Source organism: Cynara cardunculus (assembly GCF_001531365.2).
Source record: "Cynara cardunculus var. scolymus isolate 2C chromosome LG 1, CcrdV1, whole genome shotgun sequence".
Taxonomy (NCBI): Eukaryota; Viridiplantae; Streptophyta; class Magnoliopsida; order Asterales; family Asteraceae; genus Cynara; species Cynara cardunculus.
In genome coordinates, this window is record NC_037528.1 from 5,635,425 (window position 1) to 5,657,621 (window position 22,197).

General features: G+C 35.0%; 3 protein-coding genes across 4 annotated transcripts; all 3 read left to right on the forward strand.

Moving 5' to 3' along the window:
- Positions 1-2,048: 2,048 nt before the first annotated feature.
- LOC112502406 (G-type lectin S-receptor-like serine/threonine-protein kinase At4g27290) lies at positions 2,049-9,796 on the forward strand. The gene is made up of 6 exons (XM_025106296.1): positions 2,049-2,113; positions 2,369-2,509; positions 7,536-7,661; positions 8,213-8,751; positions 8,833-8,983; positions 9,068-9,796. Exons 3-6 carry the CDS (start codon positions 7,626-7,628, stop codon positions 9,353-9,355), a joined length of 1,014 nt encoding a protein of 337 aa, XP_024962064.1. The 5' UTR covers positions 2,049-2,113; positions 2,369-2,509; positions 7,536-7,625; the 3' UTR covers positions 9,356-9,796.
- Positions 4,819-6,249, forward strand: LOC112526037 (G-type lectin S-receptor-like serine/threonine-protein kinase At4g27290). The gene has a single exon (XM_025136415.1). The coding sequence runs from the start codon at positions 4,819-4,821 to the stop codon at positions 6,247-6,249; it is 1,431 nt and encodes a 476-aa protein (XP_024992183.1).
- Positions 9,797-10,980: 1,184 nt separating the features above from the next.
- Positions 10,981-14,836, forward strand: LOC112502393 (G-type lectin S-receptor-like serine/threonine-protein kinase At4g27290). Of its 2 annotated transcripts, none has more exons than XM_025106284.1 (7): positions 10,981-12,318; positions 12,957-13,080; positions 13,260-13,381; positions 13,618-13,828; positions 13,929-14,166; positions 14,248-14,398; positions 14,481-14,836. In XM_025106284.1, exons 1-7 carry the CDS (start codon positions 10,987-10,989, stop codon positions 14,787-14,789), a joined length of 2,487 nt encoding a protein of 828 aa, XP_024962052.1. In that variant the 5' UTR covers positions 10,981-10,986; the 3' UTR covers positions 14,790-14,836. The 2 variants fall into 2 exon arrangements, with proteins under 2 accessions (XP_024962052.1, XP_024962056.1); XM_025106288.1 differs by having other exon boundaries at positions 10,981-12,292; positions 12,946-13,057; positions 13,237-13,381.
- Positions 14,837-22,197: the final 7,361 nt, after the last annotated feature.

Sequence of the window (22,197 nt, forward strand, 5' to 3'; positions counted from 1 at the left end):
ATTATGTACATTGATTATAATCTTATTTATATATTAATTTTAATTTCATTTATATCTATATATTGATTTTAACTGATTAGTAAGTTTTTTTTAGTTTTATATATTGATATAAATTTTGTATATTAATTCTAATATGACATATTTTATTTTACTTGAAAATAGTAAAAGTCAATATGTAATGCGTACAAAACAAAAATAATTGAAACTTGTATGATCAATCATTTAATAAATATATTGTTTTCTAAATAATATAATATATATATACATGTTAAGAATAAATCAAGTGATGGAGAGATTGAAAAAAGTTTGTCTGAAAAAAGACTTTGTTGAATAATAATGGTTTGTAAAATAAAGAATACTTCAAATGATAGAGAAAAAGAAAAAGAGATTTATTGATGGACAAATCATAGAGGAGCACATGGAAGGGTTGGGAGGTTTCACCTCCAAGAATGAAGATGAAAAGGTTGTAGGTTAAAATTTTTAAAATTACCAAAAGAACCTTATCCTAATGAATTTCATGTTTTAACTATAGGGATGGAAAAGTCTTTTACATATATCAAATATTTTAAAAATCAAAAATCTAAGAAAAAATAATGAGAGGTTTTTAATGTTTAGAGGACGACACCTTATTATGTTTGGTTTCTTCTTTAAGAAGTAAAAATATTTGAAAATAATTTTTAAGCCCATTGCTAAAGAAGGAAAAAATCGCAATAGACCGATCAAAATCGATGTCTTAAAAACCATATGAAAGATTACCGATCTTAAAAAATCATAAACCATCTTTCTTGATACACTTTTTTAGCATCAATGCAAAAATATTCTAGCTTAATGTTTATCAAGTTCATGGATAAACAAACAAAAAAATACTTATTTTTATGTTCTACATATGCTTAAAAAATGTTACCTTATTTCATCAATGATTCATATGTCACTTTATCCACACACAAAAATGATTCATATGCTTGCATAATTCCAATTTTAGTGTGAATGTCTCCAATTAAAAGACGAAGTACTATACTTACATCAACAAAAACCCATATCATATATGTCTTTTTGAATGACGCATCAAATCAACAAAAATGCAAATCATCTCCACAAAAACTGAATAGATGAAGAAGTGAGAAATTAAGAGAGATTGTTATGCTTAAACAATGTTATCTTATTTCATCAAGGATTCATATGTCACTTTATCCACACACAAAATATTCATATGTCTACATAATTTCAGCTTTAGTGTGAATGTCTCCGATTAAAAGACGAAATACTATACTTACATAAACAAAAACTCATACCGATTTGTCTTATTGAATGACGTCTCAAATCAACAAAAATATACATCGCCTCCACAAAATTATAACTGAATAAAGAGGAAGAATTGAGAGATTAATAGATAGATTATCATAGAGGTATACCATGAAGAGAAGATGGAAAATTATAACTGAAAAGAAAAAATTAATGAGAGTTAAAAATCAATTATTAGAGGGAACATGAATAGGTTGAAGTAATTAATGAATATCAAAAATCAAAAATAAATATTGAAGTGAGAAAAGCTTGAGAAAAGAAGATAAATGATAAAACATTTTCTAGCTTTGAGAAGATGTCACGTCATTGTACGTAGTTTCTTCTTTAATATATATATATATATATATATATATATATATTACACTTTTGATCATTGTGATTGTCATTTTGTTTCATTTTTGATTGCTAATACTAACTTTTATTAAATAGGTTTGTTAACTTAGGAATATTTTCATGTTTTTATATTTTTTTCGTTCTTTATTAAATAAATAAACATTATTATTATTATGTAAAAAAATGTGTTTTTTTGACAAGTCTATGAACAAATTACAAAGATATCAAGTAATTTTGGTGAACTCCGGTACCCCCTCTCCCTTTGCTGGCAGCCCTTCTTCTTCTCTCCGTTGAGAAGATTCGGCGTATCAGCTCCGTTATCTCTCTCTCCCGACATGAACATCTCCTTCACGGTATCTCTCTCCCCGGCAGATCTGGTCTATAACTTCTTCATGGTCTCTCTCTCTCTCTCTCTCTCCCGACGTGAACACCTGCATTCCTTGTTTCATCTCAAAGGCGACCTACATCTCAAATTTGGGTTTGAATCGATTTTTGTTTTTGTTTTATTAGGGTTTTCATTTAGGGTTTTGATCTAGTTTTTTATTTAAGGTCTGATTTAGTTTCTGATTTGTGTTGGATTTAGTTTTTTATTTTTATTTTAGAATTTGTGTTTGTTTTGAACGTGGGTTTGTGATTAGGGTTCCCAGATGAAATTGGGTTTGAGGCCGGAGATGTCACCTATATATATATATATATATCATCTGCTGATACCCGGCCAATTAATGTTTTGCAGGTAAGGAGGCGATAAAGGTGTGGGTTTTAATTATAGGGGGCAGTAGGTTTTTTCTCCCACTGTTCATCCTCTTTCTCCTTGGGTATGGGTTTATTTTGAAATACGCAGTTGGGACAGAGATCGAATAGAGGGTATGCACTGGTGAGTATTTTCTCCCACTCTTCATCTTCTTCCTCCTTGTTTCAATCGTTTTAAGCAGTGCATTACTGCTTTTGTTTTCATATATATTTTGGTTTGATTTAGTTTGATGTGGGTTTTGATTTAGTTTTTGAGTTGGGTTTTGATACAGGGTTCTAATTTGGGTTTTGATTTTGATTTTTTATTTGGGTTTGCCGGAAAGAGAGATGGGTTGCTATGACCGGAGGGATAGTGCCGATCGATCATTCACCGAATTGGGAGGTAGGGGTCCTGAGACTTGCACCAGGCAAAAATGGTTGTACACATGTTAAAGAATTTGCACATTGAAACTCATTTAAAAATATAGCAAAAGGAAAAAAAATATAAAAAAAGTAAAAAAATACGAAAATACCCTTTATCTTAACCGAGTTTTTTTTAACAGAGTGAACAAGATGGGCCAAATCCGAAACCATAAGGACCAAAAATGTAATTTTGGTCCTTAGTACAAAAGAGGAACGAAAGTTAATAGTAGGCGACAACTATATGGACTAAAAAAGGAAAAAGACAAAAATGTACAAGGACAATTATATCCTTAATTTAAGTTGGGGTTGTTTGGTTGGTTTTCTGTTAAGTTCTATATGAATAAAATTGTCTGTGTAGATTAATTTGTCTGTATGAATTGATAAGGTTTTTGTTCAGAGTGTTTTTCGTAGATAAAAATAGCATGTTTTTTTTTATTTAGGAGAGACATGTCTGGAAAATATTGGCTTTCTGCATGAAGGTCTTCCCAAGGACTCACAGAATAAGCCACTTTTTATATCATTAAGCTACTACCAGACGATCATATATAACTGACTGAATAAGTTGTGAGTCTCATTAAGCTGCTAACAAACAAACTTTTACCTTTTTAACTAAAGTTAATCAGAGGAATCAAAAGTAAAACAAAATAACTAAAAATATAATTAGTTTAAGATAAGGACCAAGCTTAATAGTGAGTAACAACTAAAGGGACCAAAAATGTAATTTACCAAAAACATTATCGGAAGACCAAAAAGGGGAGAAAAGCGAGGATGAAATAAACCAAGTCCTTGACAAGATCTTAGAAAATTGAAGCAATTTACACTCTGGGGGCATTACTGTAATTTTCAGTGAGGGCATTCAATTGCAAACGGATTCTACCCGTTTTCTCCTGGGTTTCCTCTAAAACCCGAGATTTTGTGTTTCTAATAACATCTCCAAGTAAGCTTATTAGATAATTTTTTAAATGGGTAATTGACAAGATAAACAGCTCCAACACAGAACCATAATTCCAGCATCACTCTGTGTAGCATAAGCCATAAATCTGCAAATAACTCAACAAAGAACCACTAATTTTTCTTACCTTTTTTTGAGATCGAGAAGCAGAAGAAGAGATCGAGAGGGAAGATGAGATGTGGGTTCTCAGAGATGGAGAGGCAGAAGAAGACCCATTATCTTTCTTGAGAGATCGAGAGGCAGATCGAGAGCTGAGAGCGAGACCTTGAAATTGAGAGCTGTTGAAATCGAGAGCTGAGAGCGAGACCTTGAAAATCGAAAGCTGTTGAAATCGAGAGTTGAAAGCGAGACCTTGAAATCGAGAGCTAAAGAGAGCTGAGAGCGAAATGGAAATGGGAGGAGGTTCTAAATTGATTCCAGACATAGGATTCCCACTTAAAATTAAGAGGACGGTAAGAGGTAAAAAAAACTCTTAATTTAAAAAAAACAAACGGTGTGAAATCACTTATTTCTGACCGATGAAGAGTTAAGAGGTAATTAAGTGGAGAATTATAAAAAACAAACAACCCCCAATAACCGGTTGAAGTTGTATCTTTTTCAAATATATTTTCATTTTTCATTAATTATTAATTATTAAATACTAAATATAAAAAGTTTTTGAAAAGGTTGGTTTTAAAGATAAGTTTTTGTTAAATAAAGTTAATAAAAATATGAATAAAAAGTCAATATAAGACTTACGCATTTGTGGATACTCCTAACGGATTTGCATTCACTGATTGAAGGCTGTTTACCAAATGCTTACGCAGTAAAATTAACACCATCATTTACTTATCGGGTAAGATTTTTAATTTTGCCTTGGTTTTTTGTCATTGTTATAGGCTTATATGGATTTGGGTCTCCCTTCACTTGGTCTAAAACTGAACAAATGCAATTTAGTTATTTGTATGGTACAAGTAATCATAGTAGCCCACAAAATTGACTTCAGACGTTGTTGTTGCTTCAAAACACAAAATACCCCTTTTAACTGTAAATTAAAGCCAAAAAGATTGATCAGATTGTATGTATGGGAGCATCTCAAAATGAGTTGCTTCTACTCCTTTGTTCTACTCTTCATCCTGATCACAGCTAGTGGTGCAATTGCAATAGACACCATTTATTCAAATCAGACCCTCAAAGATGGTGGCAGTGACACCATTCTTTCACCAACTCAAATCTTTCAACTGGGCTTCTTCAGCCTTGGGAATTCAAGTTTACGCTACTTGGGGATACGATATAACACCATATCAACAGGTACTGTTGTGTGGGTTGCTAATAGAGAGGTTCCACTTAATGATCCCACAGGTATGCTCAAAGTCAATGACGATGGGACCCTACAGCTTCTAACCGTTGACAATACCTTAATTTGGTCATCTCGATCTTCTAAACTAGCCATAAATGCAAGTAATCCGGTGGCACAGCTTTTGGATGATGGAAATCTTGTCCTCAAAGATCAGATTAGTGGCAACCTCATTTGGCAAAGCTTTGATCATCCTGGAGACACCTTGCTACCAGGAATGAAACTGGGTGTGGACCTTGTAACGGGTACACACAGGAACTTGGCATCATGGAAGAGTTCTAATGATCCTTCACTAGGTTTTTATACAGTTTGGACGGACATCAATGGATATCCACAATTACTCAACAAGAAAGAAGATTCGCATTTGGTACAAAGGCTTGGATCTTGGAACGGTCTGGGATTTTCTGGGATGCGTGGTTTGGGACAAAGCAGCTTCTATGCATTTGAGTTATTTTTGAATCAGGAGGAGATTTACTACAGATATACACTAGTAAACAATTCATCCTATACAAGGATGAGATTAGATCCACAAGGCACCTTTTATCATTTAGTTTGGAGTGATCAAAGCCAATCATGGGTATCATCTATGATGCCTTTCTTGCACCGTTGCCGTTATGATTCATGTGGTCCTTATGGAAGCTGTAACATTAATAACTCCCCAGAATGTGGGTGTTTACAAGGATTTGAACCCAAGGTGCCTGAAGACTGGTCTATTGGAGATTGGTCAAATGGGTGTAAGCATGTAAATTTTATGACTACTGAAAATAGGCATAACTTCAAGAAGTTTTCAAATCTGAAATTGCCCGACTCACAGTATTCGTGGTTCAATCTTACCATGTCTCTTGGTGAATGTGAGAACGTTTGCGTAAGTAATGTTTCTTGTACAGCTTATGCAAATAGTGATATTAGAGGCGGCGGAAGTGGATGTTTATTGTGGTTCAGTGAGCTGCTTGGCATCAGAGAGGCTCCTCCGGGAGATGGTTCAGGACAAGAAATTTACATAAAATTTCTTGACCCAAATATTATTAGTAAGTGCATTCTGATTCCTTTTTGTGTCCACAAGTCCTATTCTTATGGTTTCTCAAACCTTATGATAGTACCAGTTATTGCATGCCAATGTGCCAACACGAAAGAAAAACACCCAACATCTAACTTTTGTTACAAAAACAATTAATGTACATGGTTGGACTATCATTTAGTACTGGAAATAGAATTAGAATTAGGATAGAATTGGGTTTTGGTTAGGTTTCATATGATTGTCGGTCAAAGGCCAAAGGAACGATCTCGTGTGCTACATACACGTCATACTTGGAAATCTGAACATTCACATGGTATCATAGCTTTTAAGGTTAATACTTGGTACAACCACAGGAGGGTTTTATTTCCTCGCCTCCAGCACTTTAGCCGTAGGAAGAGATATAGCTCATATCACGACCTCATTGCAGCTTCTGTGGATTTAATGCATGGCCTTCATTGTCGCCAATTTGTGCCTTGACATCCTCCAAAACCTCTGCCTCAAGGCCCTGATCTGTTGCATCAAGTCTAGTCTCCTTGGAGCCTGTTTGGCGTTCGTGGCCTAGGCTCTGAGACCTTCTGTCTGACGTCTGAATGCCTTTTGAAGCTTCATCAAAAAAAGATTACAATGACAGTATGATGTGATAACTCGTCCCACATTGATGGAAGTGGGATTATCACCTCATGAGTGGACTCCATCCTTTGACTTGTTGGTTAACTGTGAATCGGTTGACAATTTGGCTTCATGAGTGGACTTCTCTGTTTTGACTTGATCAAATTGCTTCTGTTGTTTAGGATACTTGGGTCTCTCATGGATTATAGTTGGTTTGCTTTTGCTTGTGTAGCTTAGGATACTTGGTTCACTCTTTCACTATATTAATTTTGCTTGGCTAGATCGATTGGATGTTCAGGTCTGCTCATGTTAGTTCGCATTAACTTGGATGCTTGATTTTGTGTAGATCAAACAAGGTAAATAAGGCACATACGATATATAGTCAAATACTATGGAAGTACTATGCTATTTCTTCGCCATACCCATCTTCAAACAAACAGGATCACACTTAGTCAGAAACTTGGCAAGATGGACACCTTAACGAACTGAAACTAGCTTTGATAGATAAGGGATCTCTATATGTGCCAAACATGTTTATTGTTCCCTAACAAACGGAAACTAGCATTGATAGATAGAGGATCTCTATATGTGCAAACCATTTTCCCAGCCATAGGTGTGGAATTAGTAGGGAAATTTGAAATAGTCATTCACACGCTTTTGCTGCAAGTAACCTACTGGAGCTGCCAGCAGAGGTAACCAGTGCCTATATGGAGGAGTAGTGTACTTATTTGTAATATAGTCAAATACTATAAAATGTAAATGTAAATTCATCGTAAAGTTATAGCCTAGTATTAATGAGAAGTACGACCACTAACATTTTATATGGTGAAAAGGAGACAAGAAGACAAAGAAGAAATCACAGCTTAAAGTGATCTTGTCAACAATATTGCCGGTGGTTCTGCTCAGCTTTGCACTGATATTATATGCTTGGAGAACTAAGAAGAAATCACATCTTAAAGGTGAGGCTAAGTTAAACAGGTACTTTTCCTTGCAAGCTTGAAGCTCTCACTTGATAAACAAGGAAAACATCCTCATATATATATATATATATCTATATATATACATACATATATATTATCTTTGTATATATTTAGTCTACAACTAAGTAAGTCATATCATTCGTGTTTTCACATTTTATAAGCATTCGTAAACGAGGACCAGAACAAAGATTTGGAGCTACCATTGTTCAGCTTCGATAAGATAGTTAAGGCCACCAGTAACTTTTCAATCAATAATAAGTTGGGGCAAGGAGGTTTTGGTGCAGTTTATAAGGTAAATACTCCCAATGGAATTCCTTATCGAAAGAATAACTAAAGAGCCATGTACTCACAGATCTTGGTGCTACTCATGTTAACTATTTACGTCTTTATATTCACATAAAAGTGCCACAGAAAATGAAAACTAATCTGAGAGAGCATTATCAGAGTATCATCCAATCATATATAATTGAACATAGTTAGCAAAGATTAACAATGAGTATGTTAACTTACGGAGAAAAAATGATCTTCAGGGTGTGCTTGAAGGAGGAGAAATTGCTGTCAAGCGGCTGTCAAAAACGTCAATGCAGGGACTCATTGAGTTCCAGAATGAAGTTAGATGTATTGCTAAGCTTCAGCATCGTAATCTTGTGAAGCTTTTGGGATACTGCGTTCAAGGAGAGGAAAAGATTTTGATTTATGACTACATGCCCAACAAAAGCTTGGACTCTTTTTTATTTGGTTGGAAGCCCTCAAGACTATATAAAAGCACACACCTGATTAAATACTTAAACCCTGTAATACAAACTAACAATCAGTTCAAACTGGTGGCAGATGAAAACAACTCCGCGTCACTTGACTGGCCTCAACGCTACCACATTATCAACGGGATTGCTCGAGGACTTCTTTATCTCCATCAAGATTCCAGACATAGAATAATCCATAGAGATCTCAAAGCTAGTAATATCTTGCTTGATTCCAACATGAACCCAAAAATATCGGACTTTGGCTTGGCTAGAATGTTCAAAGAATATGAGACCGAAGCCAAAACAAAGAAAGTTGTTGGTACATTGTAAGAATCTATTAGTCACACTGTTCATTATAGCTTAACATGTCTTCTGTACCATTTCACTTGGATGCAAATGTACTGTAGGGGTTACATTTCTCCAGAGTATGCAGCAAATGGGGTTTTCTCAGTAAAATCAGATGTATTTAGCTTTGGTGTTTTGGTGTTAGAGATTGTGAGTGGGGCGAAAAACAGAGGATTCTCTCATCAAGATCACCACAATAACCTTCTTGGGCATGTAAGTTGGGTAAAAAAAAACAGTCTCATTCTCATGAATTTGGTTAGTACTAACCTCATCTTACAGATCTTTAAATTGGTTTAGGCATGGAGACTCTACAGGGAAGCCAAGCCCCTGGAACTGGTTGATGTAGCTTTAGGGGGCTCGTGGAATGTTTCTGAAGTGCTTCAATCAATACATGTTGGTTTATCATGTGTGCAACAACATGCAGAAGATAGACCAAGCATGTGGTCCGTGATTCACATGTTGGGTGGTGAGGGTGCACCACCTCCCCCAAAACAACCTGGATTTTTCACGGAGTCTACCTTAAGCATGCCAGAAGTGCCGGTTTCCATCAATGAAGTCACAATTACACAATTAGATGCTAGGTAATTACATAAAGGCATATAGAGCCATGACCAATCACACCACACATGTCATCAATTGTTCAATCAAGAGTTTTTATGTGTTTGAGAGCCATAGAATAGGCTCTCACAAAAAAGATGTCCAAGGGCGCATAGGTGTTTACTATGGGTTTTTTTTTCTTCTTCTTCTTTCGGTGAATCGCTTGAAGTCAAATATCTTGTTTCACCTTGTCTTATAGGGTGAGTGTTGAACACATCTGTTCCACATAAAAATCATGTCAAATATGAAACGGTGATCCATGTTTTATTTTATTCAATCCATCCATGTTTTACCAAATGCACCAAAGTTTTGTTTAATTTTTCTCTTTTATCTCCTCGTGCGATAATGAATGTATGCGCTTTTCTGATTTCTCTCTTGGAATGTATGTTTGGTTTTGTTAAACGTGTGATTATGTGTAGATTTTCAAATTCTGTTTTTAGTTTGAAAGATGATCTAGTCGAAGTTTCAAGTAAACTGATTGAAATCAAATAAATAATTCCCAATTTTGTTCCCCAAATTATTTTTTTGTCAAGATTTATTCACTTACGGTTGGTAGTTAACTCAACAATTATCCATAAAGTACTTTCGAATGTTCTAGATAGGTAAGTGAGACAAATTTTGTGTAAATTTCGATTTACTTTTTGTTTTTGTTGTGGATTCTCTCCCTCCCTCTCTCTCTCAATTTGTAATTTTATAAGAAAATACATTAAAAATAAGGACACATTTTTTAAGCATCTCAATTCCAATTTCCATTTTTTTTCTTCTCAAATTTTGCTTTTTATTGATCTAATTATTATCAAAATATTAAATAATTAGACTATTCATCTTCGTTAGTTACATTTGAATTTATTTATTATTTTTATTTTACATGACTCTAATTTTTTATTCATATAATAACTAATGAATATATATAATCAATATATTTAAAAACTCATTTATATAAACGAAATTAAAATTAATATGATCATCAACTATTTATCTTCAATTTTTTTAAACTATCGTCACGTACAACACAGTTTCAAACGCTAGTTTATGTTAATATTACTACTTGGAACTCTTTCTACATCAATTTGAAGCTTTAAAATGTTAATAAACATGTATTAATTAGCTAATTTTAAAATCTCAAAATCACATGTTATCAAAGACTATTGAATTTTACCCATTTTGCTCATTTGAGTAGCATTTGAGTAGCGCTACTCAAATGCTTCACTGATGCTATATTACAAAGCTTCAAAGCTCTCAAGCTTAAGGTCCGTCATTGATTCTGCACCGGCTTAGGTTAGTTGTGTGGGCGGGGTGGGCTGCCCACCTTCGAATGGTGTTGAGCAGACAACTGTCTTATTTATCCACCTAGCTTTTCCCCGTGGTATAGCGATTCGGGTGGTTGGTGGCCCCTTCTAGAAACAACTTGGGAGAAATTTTTGAGAAATTTCAACGAAAGACAAATTTTTGAGAAATTTCAACGAAAGACAAATTTTTGAGAAATTTCAACGAAAGACTTTGTTGTGGTTGCAAGGCTTAACACTACAGACTTTAATGCTTCAAGACACAAATATATTCAAGGACTAAGGAGACTGCTAAATATCAACTGTAAACTAAGCCAAGATCGACCAGATTGTATGCAGCACCTCAAAATGACTTGCTGCAACTACTCCTTTGTTCTACTGCTCTTCATCCTGATCACAACTAATGGTGCAATTGCAATAGACACCATTTATTCAAATCATACCCTCAAAGATGGCGACACCCTTGTTTCAGCAAGTGAAATCTTTGAATTGGGGTTCTTCAGCCTTGGGAATTCAAGTTCACGGTACCTGGGGATACGATATAAGAACATATCAACAGATAATATTGTATGGGTTGCTAATAGAGAGGTTCCACTTAATGATCCCAGAGGTATGCTTAAAGTCAGTGACGACGGAACCCTACAGCTTCGGAGTGTTAGCAATAACTTAATTTGGTCATCCCAGTCATCAAAACCAGTCACAAATACTGGTAGTAATCTGGCGGCACAGCTTTTGGATTCCGGAAATTTTGTCCTCAGAGATGATACGAGCGGCGAATTCATTTGGCAAAGTTTTGATCATCCTGGCAACACGTTGCTACCGGGAATGAAAATTGGCATGAACCTTGTAACGGGCATAAAGACGAACTTGACATCATGGAAGAGTTCTGATGATCCTTCAACAGGTTCTTATACACTTTGGATGGACATCAGTGGGTATCCACAATTATATATTATGAAGGACGAATCAAGTTTCCAACAAAGGCTTGGATCTTGGAATGGTTTGGGTTTTTCTGGGGTGTCTGGTAGCTCATCACACAGACCCTACATGTTTGATTTTGTTTCAACTGACGACGAGATTTACTTAAGATACACATCAGTAAATACTTCACTAGTCACGAAGATGATATTGGATCAACAAGGTTCCTTTAACGTGTTTTTTTTAAATACTCTAACACAATCATTGTATTTGTATACATTGACAATCCGCGATGGTTGTGATCGTTACGGTATATGTGGTCCTTATGGAAGCTGTAACATTGATCATGCCCCACCATGTGCGTGTTTAGAAGGATTTGAACCCAAGCTGCCTGAAGAATGGTCTCGTGGAAAATGGTCAAATTGGTGTAAGCATGAAACTCTTATGACTAGTGAAAATGGGCATAACATCAAGAAGCTTTCAAACCTGAAATTGCCCGACTCACGGGATTCGTGGTTTAATAAAACCATGTCTCTTGGGGAATGTGAGAATGTTTGCGCTCGTAACGTCTCTTGTACAGCTTATGCAAATACTGATATAAAAGGTGGTGGAAATGGTTGTTTATTGTGGTTCACTGAGTTGATCGACGTCAGAGAGGCTTCGACCAGAGACAATTCAGGGCAAGACATATACATAAGCATGCGCAATCCAAATACAATTCGTAAGTGCATTTCTGATTCATTCATAGTTGACAAACAGTCCTTGCTAAATTTTGAAGTTAAAAAACCCAAAAGTGGCTTCTGTTCCGAGTGGAGTATAGTTTGTGTAAATCAAACAAGTTAAATAAGAGTGAAACTTCCAAACAATGAAGTACATACGTTATTAAGTATACATAAAGTAGGCCCATGGACCTACACTGGTACACAAAAACGGAGCCTACTACTTGTTACAAGTACCATGCAATTTCTTTGTCACACCCATCTTCAAACAAATAGAATCAAGCTTAGTTAGAAATTTTGCAAGATGGACGCCTTAACAAACCAAAACTAGCTTTGATAGATAGGGGATCTCTATATGTGCCAACCATTTTCCCAGGCATGGTGGGGGATTAGGGGAGAAGTTCAAAATAATCCTTCACAGACTTATGCTGCAAGCTAGTGACCAACTGGGCAACTGGCAGTGCCTATATAGAGGAGTGATGTACCTTTTTTTTTATTAACCTGGATATCCAACCCGCTATGCGAGCCGACTAATCCCAAGACGACCACCTGCTTGGTAACTTGGTAAAATACCTAGGGATGTGAATGTAGTTTCCCTGCTAAGTTATAGTATTAACTACAACTACCATCACTGACATTTCGTATGGGTGAAAAGGAGAGGAGGAGAAGAAGAAGAAGAAATTACCGCTTCAAGTGATCTTGTCGACGGTAATTCCAGTGCTTCTGCTAGGCTTCGCACTGATATTATATGCTTGGAGAAATATGAAGAAATCACATCTTAAATTTGAGGGTAAGTTAAAAAGGTACTTTTCCTTGCAACTTGCAATTTTGAAGCTCTTACCTTGATAAACAAGGAAAACATAGCTATATATATATATATATATATATATAAAATATTCTTTGTATATATTTCATCTACAACGTAATAAGTTGTACTATTCTTGTTTTCACATTTCAAAGCATTCGTAGATGAGGACCAGAAACAAGATTTGGAGCTGCCATTGTTCAGCTTGAGTAAGATAGTTAAGGCCACGAGTAACTTTTCAATCAATAATAAGTTGGGGCAAGGAGGTTTTGGTGCAGTTTACAAGGTAAATATTCCCGATGAAATTCCTTACTGAAGGAACAAATAAAAATCATGTACTTACAGATCTTGTCTCTATCGTCTTTAACTATTTACATTTTTATATTCACATAAAAGCATGACAAAAATGAAAAAAAAATCCAAGAAAACATGATAGTAGCATGCAATCAAATATATGTGTACATAGTCAGCAATGATGAACAATAAGTGCATATTTAACTTAGGGACAAAAATGATCTTCAGGGTATGCTAGAAGGAGGAAGAGAAATTGCTGTCAAGCGGCTGTCAAAAACATCAAGGCAAGGACTCATTGAGTTCCAGAATGAAGTTATATGTATTGCAAAGCTTCAGCATCGTAACCTTGTGAAGCTTTTGGGATATTGCGTTCAAGGAGAGGAAAAGATTTTGATTTATGAATATATGCCCAATAAAAGCTTGGACTCTTTTTTATTTGGTTGGACACCCTCAACTCTCAAGATTATATAAGATCACACTCTTGATAAAACCCTTAAACCCTGTAATACAAACTAACAATGAATTTGAATTTGTGGCAGATGAAAACAACTCCTTGTTACTTGACTGGCCTCAACGCTGCCACATTATCAATGGGATTGCTCGAGGACTTCTTTATCTCCATCAAGATTCTAGACATAGAATAATCCATAGAGATCTAAAAGCTAGCAATATTTTGCTTGATTCAGACATGAACCCAAAAATATCAGACTTTGGCTTGGCTAGAATGTTCAGAGAATATGAGACTGAAGCTAATACAAAGAAAGTTGTTGGTACACTGTAAGAATCTATCAATCACATTGTTCACTGTACCTTAACATATCTTCTATAGCATTTCACTTGGATTCAAATGTGTTGTAGGGGTTATATTTCACCAGAGTATGCAGCAAATGGGGTTTTCTCAGTAAAATCGGATGTATTTAGCTTTGGTGTTTTGGTCTTAGAGATTGTGAGTGGGAAGAAAAACAGAGGATTCTCTCATCAAGATCACCACAATAACCTTCTTGGGCATGTAAGTTGGGTAAAGAAGAAGTTACTCACCGGAAATTTGATCACTACTAACCTGATCTTACTGATATTTTATGTTGGTTTAGGCATGGAGACTCTACAAGGAAGCCAATCCCCTTGAACTGGTTGATGAAGCTTTAGGTGGCTCATGGAATGTTTCTGAAGTGCTTCAATCAATACATGTTGGTTTATCATGTGTGCAACAACATGCAGAAGATAGACCAAGCATGTCGTCTGTGATTCACATGTTGGGTGGTGAGGGTGCACTACCTCCACCAAAACAACCTGGCTTTTTTACAGAAGCGACCAAGTCTGAATCTGAGTCTACCTTAATCATGCCACAAGTGCTGGTTTCCATCAATGAAGTCACAATTACGCAATTAGATGCTAGATAATTATATAAAGGCATATAGACCCATGACCAAGTACCTAATCTGTGTTAGGTGATTTGGCTACACACGAAGTGCCTTCTTTTTCCTTTTTTTTCTCAGTGAATTTTGTACGAGAGATCTGGATTCTACTTCAAACCTCCCCACGCCCCCAATTCATGTTCAAGTCCATGGAATGTCAATGATAATTATTAGATGCTCTAGATGAATAAAGCATTAACCTTGTAACTTACAATCATTTGGAATTATGAGTTCATTATAGTCGGGCAGAATAGTAGCATCTTTCTTGTGTATCCAGATGGCCAGACCGCAGTATGCTACTCCATAGAACTAAGTTTCATTTCAAACAGTATCAACCCACTGTGCATGTAGTAAGTGATCACGATATAAAACATCGGAAACGATGGTCGATAAACCTAGCGCTGTCAGCAATGGAAATTCATACACAGCCCCAATTGTTCAACAAGGTCCTTTGATTTGTCTGTAGGCTCTCACATACCATGTGTCCAAGCATATAAGGGTGTGCCAGTGTTCTTTTTTGAATCATTTATGCCAATAGAAGTTATCTTGGTTAAGTGGCTTAAATTCTGGTGGCTAGAAAATGGGGAAAGATGCTATAACCGTAGGAACTACTAAATCCAATTCTATGGTCTAATAAACTACATATATTCTTTGTGAACTTTCTACAAACATGTTGTGGGCAATGAGGGTTACAAGCTACATTTTGGAATCTAATCAAGATTGTAAAATCGAAGACCATGGAGTGTGATGATTCAGAGATTACTTTACTATCACAACCCTCAAGCAAATCCTGCCATTTTACAAGCTCCATCACGGCCGACGATCAAGACCTGGTCAGTTGTCACGGAGGACAAATGCATGAATTTAATAGTCAAACCTCCGTTTCACTTTCGGCCTGATTTTTTTTTGAAGAAACCATATAAAATTAGTTTTTGGGATGGTTGTTCTACCAACAATAGTTTAACATAACCGACAAGTCTTCATCCCTTAAACCCAATCAAGACTCTAAATCCTGTTTGAAAGCAGAACGCCCAATCTATTTTGGTCATTGTTCAACCCAATTAGTTGTATCACCGACTTGATCATAATTTAAAATTGTTAAACCCACATAAAAAGAATACCATTTTGTAATTAGGACATTGTATTTGCTGCTAATCAAACCATTATAATGATAACCATCGCCATAGCCTTTTCTTTGGGATGTTAAAAGCATCTCAAACAGTTTTTCTAAAATAGAAAAAATCAACTTTTTGTTATCTACAGTGCTACAAGAGCTTTCCTATCTCATACTCTAAAATATAGAATCATGAAGAAAACTATGGATGTAGAGAATTCGTTAGAACTCTAAAGAAAAGAGAGAGATGTTTTTTTTGTTCATCCACTCAATAAGGGTTGAATTAATATAATTTTATATAAAGTTTTTTTAGAAATGCATTGAGATAATAAAATTATAGGATATTTAAATAATATAATTAATGATAAAATAGAGAATTTATTGGAGTTGAATGTAATTTATTTTAAATATTTTGACTTTTGGACCTCCATTTTAAAAAAAATTACAGGAGGAAGTGTTTTCCTGTATATGTAAAGTGCCACCACAGTTGTAGAAAGGGCAATACTTACGGCAGATAGAGCTCGAGTTCTGGCACCACAATCTCGAAAGCCAAGCCCAACCTTGGATAGAAGATTGGATTATATCATTGGATAACTGCAACAGCTATGGCATGTGTGGCCCACATGGAGGCTCTAACAACCTCACTTCTCCTTACAGTGGGTGTTTGAAAGGGTTCAAACCAGCAGAGGAATGGCGTCCCCATAACTAGGCTAGTGGATGTGAAAGGAGCGTAGCTCTGGATTGCAAGCCTGAAGAAGGCTTTCTAAAGTTTCCTGGTGTAAAACTACCAGACAAACAAGGTGCCTGGTTTGACGAGCACATGACTCTGGACTCTGGAGGATTGTGAAGTAGCGTGCAAGAATAATTGCTCTTGTACAGCTTATGCACATCCATACATCACAGCGGCCAGAACTGGATGTTTGCGATGGTTTGGTAATTTGATTGATATAAGAGTATATCCACAAAGAGGGCAAGATCTTTATGTTATAATGGATGCCTCTGAGCTATCATGCAAGTCCTCTTTTTGTAAAACCGAAGCATTTTTAGTTGATTAACTTGCCCTTCACCATGCTCGATCTATGTCTCTATCTCATAATGCCTATACTTGATCATGAATCACCCTCAACTTGACAGTATTTTGCTTATCTCAGGTCTCCAATCTGGCTCCAACAGAAAGAAACGAATGCTAATCAAAGTTATCTTGTTAACATCAGCAGCACTGGTTGTGTTAGGTATCGTCTTGGCGCTGTATGCTTGGACTTGGAGTAAGCAAAAGAGATTAAATGTAGAAGGCAAGTGAAAGGATGCCAAACCGTGACTTTTAGTTCTTTAAAATAAAAAGGCTCTTGTATACAAAGAGAAGTACTACTACTGCCATAAAGCTTATAAAAATAAGTAAAAGAAAACCATTACCAAAGCAGATCATCTGAGGCGTATGCCTCAACACCGCCTCACCCCTCACTGAACCGCCTCACTAAACCAAGGAATAAGCCTCATCCATGGTCCAAGAGGTGTTGCCTCAAGTGCGGTTTTTGGCCATTACACCTCGAGGTGTAAGCCTTGAACAAGTTTTAAAACCATGGGTACAACCATTGCTATATTAAAAATTTGTTCTACATAGAAAGAGGGGCACGAAAAGGAGCTATATCACAAGAGATGCAGGAAAGTATTCAGGATATGAGCATCTTAACTAATTAAATTACACTAATGACATTCTTCAACAAAATCATCAAACATGAAATCTCCAGTACGTTAGCCATGAGCCTATGATGTCTGGAAACAAAGTATCATGTATAAGCATCGACGCCCTAGTTCTGATCACTGCAGCCACTATAACTGAACTGGCGGCATATGAATGATCAAACAAATTGTGAAATTAACCTCTAATTCGCAAGTTTGATTTCCAATCAATTCCTCACACTTCAAATAACAAACCAGGCCCTAACAAGTATTAGATTACTCTAATGGAGATATCACGAACATTAATATTAAATTTTTAACATCTAACCGTAAATCGTGGACCAAAAACAACCCTAGCAAATGGGAATTTAATTGAAATAGAATATTGACGTCCTAATTCCTAAATGAATAATCGATACTTCAAAACTTAACTAAAGTTATATATAGCATATGTTTACTTACATAGTTACATGAGTAGATGCGAAATCGAAGTCCCATCCCCCCCCCCCCCCCGGGGGGGCCCAACAGAAGACGAATGGTACTGGAAACCACAGTTACCAGGGATGACGAAGAGAGGTGGTCACAGTCTGACAATCTCACAAAATCCGACGCCGATCGACCTCAGGTTTAGGCGAGCCCTACTGGCCGGTAGTACTGGAGACCGGAGAACGGAAGAAGTACATAGCAGTGAGGCTTTCCGAATTAGGCAGGTACGCAGAAGTAATGACAGGCAGGAGAAGAGGGTACCGGACCGGATCGGACAAGATCAGGCATAATAGTAGTACGTTTTTGTTTGGTAGGAACAGGACCGGACATAACAGAACTAGATAAGCTATTTTAAAAATTATTTAATAATTTTAAATATTATATAATAGTTATAATTAATATAAATAAATTATATAATTTAATTTATAAATATTTGTATATAATTTTCATATTTGTATCAAATTTGAATGAAAAATTTGATAGTGATTGTGTTGGTTATAGTGGAGGTGAGGTGGTAATGAATGGTGGTGGTCGTGGAGGAGGTTGTTGTAGTAGAGGAGGAGTTGAAGGTGGCTAACGGCAGTAGTGGTGGTGGCAATGGATGGTGATGGTCGACTATGGTAGAGGTGGCAATGGACTTGGTGGATGGTGGTTGTGGAGGCGGTGGAAGATGTTGTAGTGAAAGTGGAGGTGGAGGTGGAGGTGGCCGCCGATGACCGCCGGTATTGGTGGCGGCGGCCGAAACTAGCGGTGATGGTCATTAAAACAAATATTATATTAAGATTATATATCAAACTAGGGTAAATTAGTAATATTTTAGTTTCTGTGTCATTATTGTCCCATCTTGTTTCACATATTTTGGTGGAACAAGAAAAAACATTTTTTGTTTCATGTTGTCTCATCTTGTCCCAGTTTTTGTGTCGCGCCAAACGTATGACAGTGAGTTCTTGTTCTGTCCCATGTTGTGCCAAACATAGGACAGTGAGTTTTGTCCCTTTCCATATACCAAACGCAGCCTTAAAGATCGAAGAGTATTTGTATTTAACATAAAAAAAATGCTTTGAAAATAAATCTTGTCCCAGTTTTTGTCCCGTCTCATATACCAAACATGGGACAGTGAGTTTTGTCCCGTCCCATATACCAAATCTTGTCCCAGTTTTTGTGTCGCGCCAAACGTATGACAGTGAGTTCTTGTTCTGTCCCATATTGCGCCAAACATAGGACAGTGAGTTTTGTCCCGTCCCATATATCAAACGCAACCTTAAAGATCGAAGAGTATTTGTATTTAACATAAAAAAATGCTGTGAAAATAGATACACTATCTAACAATAAAAATATTTTGCAATATATGATATGTAAATACCTTTCATAAAATAAATATTATAATTTTTTTTTGTATTATTACCAATTTATGTAAATCCGAATTTATCATGATACATTTTTTTATTTAATAATTAATATAATCAACATTAGCAGTCAAAAATCCATTTGTAAATTGTTTGATTTTGGTTATTATGTGTTTGAAAACAACGTTATTGTTTCGACAAACAATATTCAATTTTTGGTAGCTTTATCGTATCCTCAAAATTGATCTTAAAATTTGGGTCGGTTAAACAATTATATATTGTTCCTCGTTATTTTATTTTTAATGTGTAATATTTCGGTTTAATTTTTACGTGTGGAGACTCTACATAATATAAAAGTCACATGATTTGGTTGATGAGTTTTTAGGGAAACATGGAGTGTTCATGAAGTGACACGGTCAAGGTCAAAATTGATTGGTGTGTTACACGTGCAACAACGAGCAGAGTCGTCAGTGCTCTTTATGTTGGATGGTGAGGGTGCAATACCACCACCAAAGCAGACATGGTTTCTTTACCGAAGAGAGTGGGTGCATATCTAATATTCCATCACAATAATTCATCTATGAACCGACAATAACATATATAAATGTTAGATAAAAATGGTTGTGGAATACTAAACAGGGGGTAATACCCAACACTTACATGTATATTAACAAGTGCATCTAACTTTATACTTGATAAGCTTTATCGTATATTTTAATGCTGATGCTTCTGGTATCGATAGACATACCGCTTATTTGTTTGACAAACAATGGTCAAACAATATATATTTCGTTCAATTGTCCTTCTGACGTATTTTTATATTCCAATTTTTAAGATTTAATAGTTTAAATATTTCCATATAACTTTTTCAAAATATACATTTTTCACACTATAATATCTTAAATAAATATTTTGAAACTATAAAATATTTTGACAAAAAACATGTTTTTGCAAAATAAAAATACAATTTCTTCTTATCTGAATGCTAAGAGACCAGCCCAAAGCTGAAGCAGGAGGCCCAATTCTAACATACTAATTCTTTAATTTTGATCTCTAATTTCAATATTATTTTCGTTAATTTATAAAATAAATAAAATATTATATAATTTTCTAATAAAGAAATATCAACCAAAGAAAAACTTATCATTCATTATCATTTAGTAAAAACACGTGCATGATTAACATTATATATAATTATATGTTAAAGATAAATAATATATTGTTGTATCATATCAAAACAAGACGAGTGATCGTGTAAAAAGGAAAGTTATAGTGAGAAACGTAAGAAGAAATCTGAATTCTTGATCACTTTTGTTTTCATGTCTACCTATAAATTGAGTTTTAGATGGGAGTTCATTTTGTGCATCTTGATGCACTTTATTAATGTTGACATTCAATTAGAATTGATGCAAGGGTGAAGATCTATTCTTACGTTTCTCACTATAACTTTTCTTCTCACAGAAACCAAATCCGTCAAAATAATGCATTATAAATGCATAAGAGTATAGTTTTGTGGATAATCATGTTTTTTATTCGTAATTTTAATGTATGAGTTTAGACGATCAATTTACAAAATACAAATTCAATCATCAGGCAAATGATCGTGTGAGAATAAAAGTTGTAGTGAGAATATATCTGAACCTTTGATCATTTTTAATCGCATGTTCATCCATGACTTAAGTTTTAGAAAGTAATTGATTCGGTGCATCTCGGTGCACTTTATTAGTATTAACATTCAATTAGGATTGATCTAAAGGTATATATTTCTTTTTACGCTTCTCACCATAACTTTTTCTCTCACCGAAACTCAACCATTCATCATCATCATATATATATACTTGAATGAAGCAACACCCAACTACGGGGCCGTTTACCAAACATTTATCCGGCTGAGCTTTTATCAAGTCACGTTACCTTACCGAATGAATGTAGTAAGGACCAATAATTTTACACGGTAAGAGTGATGCAAGAACCAAGAGTATTACTCGGTAAGTGAGGGCGGATTCTTACCATATTTTGCGTCTACCGGGTAAATTATTGCATATGACGCCGTTTTTGTTAATTAGAATTTTACCCGGTAAATAAATGATAGTGTTGAATTTTACCAATAAGCATTTATCAGATAAATTTTTGGTAAACTTCTCCTATATCGAATTGAAACCCTTCGTTTCACAAAACAATGAAAGATTGATAATTACCACTAGACGAATCCTTAGAAAAAATTGGCATAATTATTTTTTTAGGCCCTTATTTTTATTAATAAAAGAAAATACCAATGATTTGAAAAACGTAGGAAAATTATGGAAATTGAATTTATTAGAAATAAAAAATAAAATATATTTACAATAAATTTATTTAAATTACAATAAACTAAATCTATTGTAAATGGTCGCATTTACTTTCACATGAGTTCTTTTTAAAACTCATGAATTTATAATAATTCTGAGAATTAATGTATTAAGTTTTATTTCATATGATTTTTTCAATTTAAACTTAGCTTTTAATGTATTGATGTACATATATTTGTTTCAATTTGACTTCGGTTTCACATGTATTGTTTAACAATGTAAATCTTTTTATTTTGTTTATGAAATAAAAGTTACACGTAAAAAAGTTTCACATTATGAACCACACACATATATATATACATGAAACAAACACATTGTGAAACAAATATATGTTCATCAGTACATTAAATGTTATTCTTAGATGATAAAAAATTCATATGAAACTATATCTTAAAATAAAAGTTATCATAGTTATCACA

Coding starts and splice junctions, on each gene's coding strand:
- LOC112526037 (XM_025136415.1), top strand. CDS start 4,819: ATGAGTTGCTTCTACTCCTTTGTTCTACTCTTCATCCTGATCACAGCT.
- LOC112502393 (XM_025106284.1), top strand. CDS start 10,987: ATGCAGCACCTCAAAATGACTTGCTGCAACTACTCCTTTGTTCTACTG. Junction 12,319..12,956: donor GCATTTCTGATTCATTCATA/GTTGACAAACAG, acceptor GGAGAGGAGGAG/AAGAAGAAGAAGAAATTACC. Junction 13,382..13,617: donor GTTTTGGTGCAGTTTACAAG/GTAAATATTCCC, acceptor AATGATCTTCAG/GGTATGCTAGAAGGAGGAAG.
- LOC112502406 (XM_025106296.1), top strand. CDS start 7,626: ATGCTTGGAGAACTAAGAAGAAATCACATCTTAAAG. Junction 7,662..8,212: donor GAAGAAATCACATCTTAAAG/GTGAGGCTAAGT, acceptor AATGATCTTCAG/GGTGTGCTTGAAGGAGGAGA. Junction 8,752..8,832: donor AAGAAAGTTGTTGGTACATT/GTAAGAATCTAT, acceptor AATGTACTGTAG/GGGTTACATTTCTCCAGAGT.